Source organism: Nicotiana attenuata, chromosome 8 (genome assembly GCF_001879085.1).
Source record: "Nicotiana attenuata strain UT chromosome 8, NIATTr2, whole genome shotgun sequence".
In the NCBI taxonomy this organism is placed as follows: Eukaryota; Viridiplantae; Streptophyta; class Magnoliopsida; order Solanales; family Solanaceae; genus Nicotiana; species Nicotiana attenuata.
This window is the reverse complement of record NC_031996.1, coordinates 8,284,852-8,296,951: the sequence shown is the minus strand read 5'-3', so window position 1 is coordinate 8,296,951 and position 12,100 is coordinate 8,284,852. Positions and strand designations below refer to the sequence as shown.

The window sequence follows — 12,100 nt, the reverse complement described above, 5'->3', positions numbered from 1 at the left end:
CCAACCTCAACAGTGACTTGATGAAGACTATGTGTGAAACCTTCAAGATCAAACACAAGAATTCCACAGCTTACAGGCCTCAGATGAATGGAGCCGTAGAAGCCGCCAACAAGAACATTAAGAAAATTCTAAGGAAGATGATAGAAAAGCATAAGCAGTGGCATGAGAAATTATCATTTTCTTTATTGGGGTACTGCACCACAGTACGCACATCAACCGGGGCAACTCCCTACATGCTAGTTTATGGTACAGAGGCGGTCATTCCCGCCGAGGTAGAAATTCCTTCCTTGAAGATCATACAGGAAGCAGAACTCGACGATGCAGAATGGGTAAAGAGTCGCTACGAGCAGTTAGCTCTTATAGATGGAAAAAGAATGAATGCAGTTTGCCACGGTCAGCTCTACCAGAACAGAATGACCCGAGCCTTCAACAAGAGAGTCAAACCGAGACAGTTTGCACTAGGGTAGCTGGTGTTAAAAAAGATTTTTCCCGCATCAGGATGAGGCCAAAGGGAAGTTCTCTCCCAACTGGCAGGGTCCGTACATTGTTCACCGGGTTCTAATAGGAGGAGCCCTCATACTTGCAGAAATGGACGGAGAAGTTTGGCCGAAGCCGATCAATTCAGATGCAGTGAAGCGATACTATGTGTAACCATTTATGATTTCCTTTATGATGTATTTGAACTACGTCTGACCTGATTACCGTTTAAGAGGGGATACGTAGGCGGCCTTATGGGTTCGATCACAATTCAATAAAATTTTCATTTCCCCCCGCAGTTGGAAACTGGGGCAGAATTTTGAGGAGGACCCTTAAAATTCCGAAGCAACTTCAGCCGATCATCGCAAGCAGCCGTCAGAGGTATCAACCCGGTAAACTGGGGAAGAATTTTGAGGAGGACCCTCAAAATTCCCGAGCAATAGAGGTTGCAATGTCTTGAACCGCATCACAGTCGTCGGTTCATCTAAAGAAAACTATTTTCAATTATGTATTTATGTTACATTTTTACTAAATCATGCATGTCTATTATCAAAATTGCTTTGTTTAGCAACGCTACCCCAGGGATACCCACAGTATCACCAAATCAGAAGCTGAGCCGGTCAAGCGAAGTTAGCGGGGGCACGGAACTAACCTTTCCCATCTACAAAACTCACGATTTTTCTTTGGATGCAGGTACCCAAGTCACAAGTTTATATATTACTCCTACTGCTCAGGAATACGATTATCGAAATTATCGCTTTACAACCGCTATCCGCATACAATATCCCCAGCAGCCACAATATCACAATCAGCAACCGGTTGTCAGTAATCAGCTAAGAGTCTTTTATTACTATTCGTCTTTCATCTTTTGCATAAGGCTACTATTCTACCTTCCGAGGTTAAGCTCTACCTCCATTTGCATCTCTCTGCATTGCATAAGGCTACCTTTCTGCCTTTCGAGACTAAGCTTTGTCTCCATCTGCATCTCTCTGCATTGCATAAGGCTACCTTTCTGCCTTCCGAGGTTAAGCTCTGCCTCCATTGCATCTCTCTGCATTGCATAAGGCTACCTTTCTGCCTTCCGAGACTAAGCTCTGTCTCCATCTACATTTCTCTACATTGCATAAGGCTACCTATTCTTCCTTCCGAGACTAAGCTCTGTCTCCATCAGTATCGGCTGAAAGATCGCCATTTTATTTACACTTTGCATGGTTGAAATATCGCCACTTCATTTAAATTCGTATCGGCTGAAAGATCGCTATTTTATTTACACTTTGCATGGCTAAAATATCGCCACTTCATTTAAATCTTGCATTGGCTGAAAGATCGCCATTTTATTTACACTTTGCATGGCTAAAATATCGCCACTTTATTTAAATCTTGCATCGGCTGAAAGATCGCCGTTTTATTTACACTTTGCATGGCTGAAATATCGCCACTTCATTCAAATCCTGCATCGGCTGAAATACCGCCACCTTTTATTTACGTCTTGCACCGGCTGAAAGATCGCCACCTTCTGCATTTCATGGGCTGAAAGATCGCCAAATTGTCCGAAGGCGTCATTGTTCGGAGGCACCAGTTTCATAGCTCGAGAACGCCATGCCATGGCCTGAGGACCCCATTTTATCTTTTGCATATCATTATTCAAAGGCATCATAGTTCGGAAGCATCATTCTCATAGCCCGAGAACATCATTTCATAGCATGCGAATCATTTATTATACACTTCATGGCCCAGGACGTCATGGTCTGAGGACGTCATCTTAACCGTCCAAAGACAACATTCATGGACCAACGGGAACTTGCATCACGTTTAAATTTATGCACAATATATGTTCGCATTGCTCATTTGCAGGTTAACTGGCTAGCAACGGCCGTCTCAGCAGGAGCGATCCCGCTCCAGTTCCCGCAGCCTACTAGACTTTGACCATCCTTCCCAACCTGGATATCGCGTTTGTTTTTTTCAAAAATCTCCATCGGCATATCCCACCGATGGATCCCGAACTACAGACGGCCTGATTCCTGTAAGACCAGGGATATGTAGGCAGCTCAGGAACCAGAGCACGGTCAATCATTTCAAACCATCCCGTTCGGTCAAAATTAGCCATCATATCTTTACCCGACAACTCTTTCATCAGAGCAGACTACTGTTGGGATAACATGGAAAAAGACACCAAAGAATTCGTCCGAAAATGCGACAAATGCCAGAAATTTGCTCCTATGATTCACCAGCCCGGCGAGCAACTACATTCGGTCTTATCGCCATGGCCATTCATGAAATGGGGAATGGATATTGTCGCCCCCCTGCCAATGGCACCAGGTAAAGCTAAATTCATTTTATTTATGACTGACTATTTCTTAAAATGGGTGGAAGCGCGGGCCTTCGAAAAAAATAAGAGAGAAGGAAGTCATCAACTTCATATGGGATCACATTATATGCCGATTTAGAATCCCCTCGAAAATAACATGCGATAATGGGAGGCAGTTCATTGGGAGCAAGGTAACACAGTTCCTTGAAGACCACAAAATCAAGAGAATCCTGTCAACGCCTTACCACCCATGTGCAAACGGCCAGGCCGAATCCAAGAATAAAACCATCATTCAGAACTAAAAAAGGAAGCCGGAGAGCGCCAAGGGAAAGAGGAGAGAAACGCTGCCCAAAGTACTGTGGGCATACCGAATAACTTCAAAGTCAAGCACAGGGAAAACACCTTTCTCATTAGTATACGGCGCCGAGGCTTTAATACCAGTGGAGGTCGGGGAGCCGAGCGCCAGATTCCAACACACCACCGAGAGCTCGAACAACGAGGCCATGACACGGCCCTTGAACTACTATATGAGAAAAGAGAAGCCTCGTTGATCCGAATGGCCGCCCAGAAACATAGAATTGAAAGGTATTATAACAGGAGAACAAACCTCTGTATTTCGGGATCAGAGACTTGGTTCTAAGGAAAGCCACTCTCAACACACGAAATCCTAATGAATGAAAGCTAGGACAGAACTGAGAAGGACCATACCGTGTCCTCGGAATAGTCGGCAAAGGATCTTATAAGCTCGGCACCATGGAGGGCGAACAACTTCAGAGAAACTGGAACGTATCGATGCTAAAACGATATTATTACTAGGACATCCGATTGTAAATTCCACGAATGCCCTCGAGTAGGTGTTGCACTCTTTTCTTCAATCAGATTTTGTCCCTGGAAGGGTTTTGCTAGCAAGGTTTTTAACGAGGCAACATCCACGCACTACCCAAGGATGACTCAACGAGTGTTCGACGCCTCCTCTACAATCAACCACCGAATACTGGAAGACCCCCCTCTCCCCCCCTCCCCCGGGGTCCCAATATTAAAATGATATATCGGGACAAACGGTCGAACGAACCGCGCCTATATTGTCGGTCCCACGACAACAAGATGGCATGTACTTGTGCCAAGTAATCAAAGGATATCTTTTGCCAAAGCATCTTATACTCCAAAAGAAACTCAGCATTTTCGCCAAAATGGTTCCTTCATCAAGAACGCCCCGAATACTCGGAGACTGGCGTCAATAATTCGGCGCCCGCATGACCTCAGGGTCAGAATTCCAAGCTCGTAAGCCCTCAACAAGCCAGCACGAAAATCACGAGATATCTCTAGATAAAAAAAACGTCCCGAATACTCGGAGACTGGCGTCAAAAAGCTCAAAAATGCATGACCTCAGGGTCGGAATCTTCGAAATCGTAAGCCCTCAATGAGGCAATTCCATGGCCTCTCCGGCCTTTGCTCCGGCATATTCAAACCTCAAGAGCCTGATTCTCACTCATCCGACTCAGGATCGGACTTTCTTCCAAGCCTTTCTCATTTCTAGGGTTTCTCCGAAACCCTAAGCTATTCGAGGTTTTTCTCTGTTGTTTTCTTAGATCTATGTTGTATCTGTGATTTNAGGCAATTCCAAGCTCGCGAGTAACGGCTCCCGAGCCAAAACATACTCGATGACTCGGAGACTGTCACCAATCGCCATTCAGTAAAAAACCTGAGGCCATAAGACCCCAAGCGGGCAGACTCGATCTCGTAAGACCTACATAAGGCAACAACAAATACTTTAAGACCTCAAGCAAGGCATGAATCATACTTGTACCAAGTAGCAACAAACTGCAAGACCTCAAAGGTATGAAAATTTTGTAAGACCTTACTACAGGCATAAACTCGATCCCGAAGTTTAGGCTATATATCGCATTTATAAGATTCCTGAAAGGGCATAACCTCGATATAGACACCTAAACTACTACACTCGGGACTAAAGATGGCTCCGGCCAAACACAAAATGACTACGGTCATACGGCTTGTTGATACCCAATTTTTCCCTGCATATTTTCACATATACAAAATACTTTCAAAATAACATATATATGCATCTATAAGCATGCCTAAGGATTTTAGTATTTTTTCCTAACTTTTAAAGATTTTTAAAATCAATTTATTGTCCATTTTAGCAGTACAAAAATCAGTAATTATTTCCAAAACTATCAATTTTGGTGAATAATTTATTTTATTCTCATATTTATACCAAAATATAGTTGAGGTAATTTTGTATATTTTTAAAAATGGTTTTGGTATTTAAAAGACTAAATTGCCTATAATTGCAATTTTAGCCTATTTTAAGATTAATAGCATTTCATAATAATAAAATTGGTTCCAGTATTTTTAAATTAATATTTATATATTATTTACTGGCTCAGTACTTTTAATTTGCTTTTAAAATCATCTTTACTATTTTTTTATAAATAAAAAGGGAAAACTGGCTATTTAACATTTAGCCCCATTTCATTTCAATTATAGATACTTTGCATTTCAATTTTAACCCTAATTGACCCATTCCTAATTAGACCAACCAAATTTCATTTACCCGGCCCCCACCCAGTTTAAAAATCCGCCCGGTTCCTATTATTAATCCGGACCGTTGATCAAAATGATCAACGGCCATAATTCCTCCTTACCATTTTAACCCCAAACGACCTACCCTAATCCCTCATTTCATTCTGATAGCCTCCTTTGAAATTCTTTCGTCTCTCAAACTCTCTCAACGGTTCGTCGAAACCCTAATCGCCTCCAGCCCTTTCCAACCACCACTCCACCGGAATCCATGGCTTTTCAGGCCATGGATGGTCTATACTCACCCCCTCCAAAATTAAACCTTGGATGTTCGAGGTGTCGAAGTCTGACTCCGATGGTTCTCTTTCAGATCTTCTCAGATCTTTGGTTCCATGGCCTCTCCGGCCTTTGCTCCGGCATATTCAAACCTCAAGAGCCTGATTCTCACTCATCCGACTCAGGATCGGACTTTCTTCCAAGCCTTTCTCATTTCTAGGGTTTCTCCGAAACCCTAAGCTATTCGAGATTTTTCTCTGTTGTTTTCTTATATCTATGTTGTATCTGTGATTTACTCGACTTTTAAAGTGTTTTCCCCAAATTTTCTTTTCAAAATCGTTTGTTTTCGATTTAGGGTTTCCGAAAGGTTTTCAAAATATCTTTTTGATTCTTTCTGTTCTTTTATTTATGTGTGTTTGTCTGTGTTATGCTCGTATGTTTTCTTTACTACCACACATGTGTTTGCTCTTCTGTTTTTCTTTCTATTATACATGATTCTTCTATACATCTGTATTTTACTGTGCCTCTAGACCAGGCTCACATGATTATCTCTGCTATGTTTTGCTACATGATTTCTATTGTATGTGTTTCCTGCTGAGTTCTTTAATTTTGTTTGCCTTACTAGACTTTGTCCGAGTTTTGCTAAGCATGTTTCATCTACTGCTTCTTAAGTTTGTATCACTCCTTCTCTTCTGAACTTGCTTAAGTTTCGAGCTTTTCTTAAAACATGTTCTTCATGCTTTAAATCAATTTTTCTTTCCTTGTTGTTTCAAACCTGCTATCATATCTGTTTCGTTTCTCATGAGGCTCTGAAACAGACCTTTGATTCTGTTTCAATGGCTTGCCTTCTCATCTCTATGTCTGATTCGATTTGAAACCCTAGGATTTGGGGGTTTCTTTGGCAAGTTTGATTAGGGTTCTACTTTGCAACCCCGGACTATCATACTCATTCTAAGTACTATGAACTGAATTTGAAACTCTTTGCATATGATTCTTAACCTTTCTATGCCTGTCTTTTCTAATTAGCATGGCAACTCCTTCTTGTTTGATATCTGTGTACTTTATATATGAGAATTTCTTCTTGAAAAAAGGGTTTTTGGCCAACTAATTGATTGATTTCGAAATCCTTTTAATAAGGCCTGACTAATTGCTACTGATTTTTCTTTAATTGAACCTTTTTTTACCTTTTCCTGACTTGGTTCATTCGAACAAAGCCTGTGATTTTGATTTCACTGGCTGTTTGATTGATTCCATTTCCTTATTTCTCACAAACCGTGTACCATTGAACTTTGCCTTAAATAACTCCTGTGTATTTACCCTTTTTTTGTTACTTTAGAAAAGATTTCAATCAAATTCTTTCCTTAATTGTCTTCTACCCGTTTGAAATCAGAATCCCTTAACTAAAGGGAGACTTTATGTAATTGATTGTGAACTATTTTCTTACCTTTTTCTTACTTGCCTTCTGTACTATAAAAGGGGGACTACCCTTCTGCACTTTTAAAAAAAAAAGGGACACGATTGAATACTCTTTAAGACAACTTCGAATTCAATATTTTTACACACCTTCAGCTTACACTACTCACCTCACACTCTCAATTTCAATACTTTCACATTCTCATCTGAGTTTCTTCTGGCTGATTTGGGCTTTACTACTACTTCTTCTCTGCTTATTTCTGAAACTGGTATGTCCTAATTTAGTTTCAACCATCACACCAATGTGTTTATTTACAGCTTCTGCAATCCTTTTTATGTTATTATCCATGTTTAGTGATTAATCTGTATGCTATTCTCTTTGCACATGTTTTCTACTGTGAATCCCTATGCCCCTATTCCCTTTATGTGTTTGAGTTAAGGTCCAGGCATGGCGGTGTCCAAATTGCTGCTCATGTTTGGACCTGATCCTTAATGGATCGTAACTCCCAAACCAGTATGGCTAACAGACTGGTTAGGGGTGTGCCAGCACTCCTAATTGCTGGGTATGACCACCAGCCTGCCATGGCCTTCCCAGAATCCCCTCTATTGCACTTGCACTAATTCCTAGTTTCTAAGTTCTGCCCCCTCCTATTAGCCTTGCTTTGGGACCTTGAGTTCCCTCTGAACTTGGACATTTGAGGGCCAGCCCTTCCACACTGCACTTTAATAGTTTAATTCAATTCTGCAACTTATTTGGGTGTAAGCACTTCTCGGAGTTCATGAAGCTTCTGGGAACTATAACACACCCAAGAAGGAGAAAGGCTTTGGAAATCAGATCTTTGGAGTTGGTTTATTTTATGTTTCAGACTTGGAGTCTAAATTAGGCTCTCCTTGGTTGTACTTTAATTTCTGATGTAATTTTTCTTTTTATTCATTCTGGGTTGTAATAATTTGTAATAACTTATGGGGGTTTTAGTGAAAAAGGGGAGGGTCATTCATGTATGCATACGGGTAGACATCATGCTTTAGGTATTTACTTCTGCAATCACAGCCTGTTTTCGCTTATGCCTCTGCATATAGAAATCCTGCCTATAAGTTCTTCTGCACTTCATGTAGAAATCCTACTTATAAGTTTCTGCACTTCTGCATATAGAAATCATGTCTATAAGTTTCTGCACTTCTGCATGTACAAATCATGTCTATAAGTTTCTGCACTTCTGCATGTACATATGTCATTAGGCAAACAGTCTATAGGTTAAAATAATAACAAGTTGCATCCTAGATACCATGCCTATAGGATTCTTGCATCCTGATAATCGTTTTAAAACCAACAACGCTTAGAAATCATGCCTATAGGAGTAACCAGTTGAATCTGATTCATCTCTTTCATCTACGAGTCTAAAATCATTAGTAATGTCGCCTAAAACTTATAGAATTTATGTTTGTATATAATCAGAAAGCTTTCTTTAAAATCTGTATACTTCACATTGCTAGATATCATGCCTATATATCTCACCGAGGCAAGCCATTAGGTAATTAACTACACCAGTCTTTAATAATTACAACCAGCGGTCAGGCCTAATTTGGACTTCTTATCTGAAAATATGTGATAAATCAGCCACGCCCTAACGTTTAAGTTTAATTAAAGACCTAATCAGTATCTGAAAGAAATGCCAAAACTATATGTTCTTTATGTTTTAAGGAGGTTTGTTTGGGCCTTGTCTGTTATGTGCTTCCCCGTACTTGTCATGTATGTTTTGAATGTCGCCTTAGACGTTTGTCCTTTTTAAACTCTAAAAGCCAATTTTCCCTCCCCTTTAGGACTAGTAGTCCCTAATACCTCCGGGGCTGATAGGATTGGGACGGGTAATAGCATGCAATAAGTAACGAGACCATTCCGCGATTTAATACCTTAACGGGGTGGGTAAGGGTAGACATGGATATGATGACCACGCGATAACACCACGTGTATAAATGGTTACCGGGTGTTGTGTGGGGTGATCCGTGTTATTTATAAACCTAGGACCCCCCTCCCTCTTTACTTTTTTACTTCCTTTTTCCAGAATTTTAAAGTTGTTTAGTCTTCAGTTTCTTTTAGCTTCTTCTTTTACTTCAATCACTTGTACTTATTATGCAAAATCTCTCTTTTAATTGTCTGATTTTCAGTACTGTTTGTCCCCAAACTTCCGCCTCTTTCACTTTTTTTAATTTCCCCATCTGCATCTCTCTGTCTCCATCTGCATCTCTCTGCATTGCATAAGGCTACCTTTCTGCCTTCCGAGGTTAAGCTCTGCCTCCATCTACATCTCTCTGCATTGCATAAGGCTACCTTTCTGCCTTCCGAGACTAAGCTCTGTCTCCATCTGCATTTCTCTGCATTGCATAAGGCTACCTTTCTGCCTTCCGAGACTAAGCTCTGTCTCCATCTGCATTTCTCTGCATTGCATAAGGCTACCTATTCTGCCTTTCGAGACTAAGCTCTGTCTCCATCAGCATCGGCTGAAAGATCGCCATTTTATTTACACTTTGCATGGCTGAAATATCGCCATTTCATTTAAATCCGTATCGGCTGAAAGATCACCATTTTATTTACACTTTGCATGGCTGAAATATCGCCACTTCATTTAAATCTTGCATCAGCTGAAAGATCGCCATTTTATTTACACTTTGCATGGCTAAAATATCGCCACTTCATTTAAATCTTGCATCGGCTGAAAGATCGCCGTTTTATTTACACTTTGCATGGCTGAAATATCGCCACTTCATTCAAATCCTGCATCGGCTGAAATACCGCCACCTTTTATTTACGTCATGCACCGGCTGAAAGATCGCCACCTTCTGCATTTCATGGGCTGAAAGATCGCCAAATTGTCCGAAGGCGTCATTGTTTGGAGGCACCATTTTCATAGCTCGAGAACGCCATGCCATGGCCTGAGGACCCCATTTTATCTTTTGCATATCATTATTCAAAGGCATCATAGTTCGGAGGCATCATTCTCATAGCCCGAGAACATCATTTCATAGCATGCGAATCATTTATTATACACTTCATGGCCCAGGACGTCATGGTCTGAGGACGTCATCCTAACCGTCCAAAGACAACATTCATGGTCCAACAGGAACTTGCATCACGTTTAAATTTATGCACAATATATGTTCGCATTGCTCATTTGCAGGTTAACTGGCTAGCAACGGCCGTCTCAGCAGGAGCGATCCCGCTCCAGTTCCCGCAGCCTACTAGACTTTGACCATCCTTCCCAACCTGGATATCGCGTTTGTTTTTTTCAAAAATCTCCATCGGCATATCCCACCGATGGATCCCGAACTACAGACGGCCTGATTCCTGTAAGACCAGGGATATGTAGGCAGCTCAGGAACCAGAGCACGGTCAATCATTTCAAACCATCCCGTTCGGTCAAAATTAGCCATCATATCTTTACCCGACAACTCTTTCATCAGAGCAGACTACTGTTGGGATAACATGGAAAAAGACACCAAAGAATTCGTCCGAAAATGCGACAAATGCCAGAAATTTGCTCCTATGATTCACCAGCCCGGCGAGCAACTACATTCGGTCTTATCGCCATGGCCATTCATGAAATGGGGAATGGATATTGTCGCCCCCCTGCCAATGGCACCAGGTAAAGCTAAATTCATTTTATTTATGACTGACTATTTCTTAAAATGGGTGGAAGCGCGGGCCTTCGAAAAAAATAAGAGAGAACGAAGTCATCAACTTCATATGGGATCACATTATAGGCCGATTTGGAATCCCCTCGAAAATAACATGCGATAATGGGAGGCAGTTCATCGGGAGCAAGGTAACACAGTTCCTTGAAGACCACAAAATCCAGAGAATCCTGCCAACGCCTTACCACCCATGTGCAAACGGCCAGGCTGAATCCAAGAATAAAACCATCATTCAGAACTTAAAAAAGAAGCCGGAGAGCGCCAAGGGAAAGAGGAGAGAAACGCTGCCCAAAGTACTGTGGGCATACCGAATAACTTCAAAGTCAAGCACAGGGAAAACACCTTTCTCATTAGTATACGGTGCCGAGGCTTTAATACCAGTGGAGATCGGGGAGCCGAGCACTAGATTCCAACACACCACCGAGAGCTCGAACAACGAGGCCATGACACGGCCCTTGAACTACTGGATGAGAAACGAGAAGCCTCGCTGATCCGAATGGCCGCCCAGAAATAGAGAATCGAAAGGTATTATAACAGGAGAACAAACCTCTGGTATTCCGGGATCGGAGACTTGGTTCTAAGTAAAGTCACTCTCAACACACGAAATCCTAATGAAGGAAAGCTAGGACAGAACTGAGAAGGACCATACCGTGTCCTCGGAATAGTCGGCAAAGGATCTTATAAGCTCGGCACCATGGAGGGCGAACAGCTTCCGAGAAACTGGAACGTATCGATGCTAAAACGATATTATTGCTAGGACATCCGATTGTAAATTCCACGAATGCCCTCGAGTAGGTATTGCACTCTTTTCTTCAATCAGATTTTGTCCCTGGAAGGGTTTTGCTGGCAAGGTTTTTAACGAGGCAACATCCACGCGCTACCCAAGGAGGACTCGACGAGTGTTCGACGCCTCCTCTACAATCAACCACCGAATACTGGAAGACCCCCCCCCCCCCCGGGTCCCAATATTTAAATGATATATCGGGACAAACGATCGAACGAACCGCGCCTATATTGCCGGTCCCACGACAACAAGACGGCATGTACTTGTGCCAAGTAATCAAAGGATATCTTTTGCCAAAGCATCTCACACTCCAAAAGAAACTCAGCATTTTCGCCAAAATGGTTCCTTCATCAAGAACGCCCCGAATACTCGGAGACTGGCGTCAATAATTCGGCGCCCGCATGACCTCAGGGTCAGAATTCCAAGCTCGTAAGCCCTCAACAAGGCAGCACGAAAATCACAAGATATCTCTAGATAAGAAAAAATGTCCCGAATACTCGGAGACTGGCGTCAAAAAGCTCAGAAAATGCATGACCTCAGGGTCAGAATCTCCAAAATCGTAAGCCCTCAATGAGGCAATTCCAAGCTCGCGAGTAACGGCTCCCGAGCCA

At 42.0% G+C, this 12,100-nt stretch overlaps 1 protein-coding gene across 1 annotated transcript; it reads left to right on the top strand.

Moving 5' to 3' along the window:
- On the top strand, nt 10,529-11,196 carry LOC109231465. Its single transcript, XM_019397127.1, has 2 exons — nt 10,529-10,656; nt 10,818-11,196. Exons 1-2 carry the CDS (start codon nt 10,529-10,531, stop codon nt 11,194-11,196), a joined length of 507 nt encoding a protein of 168 aa, XP_019252672.1.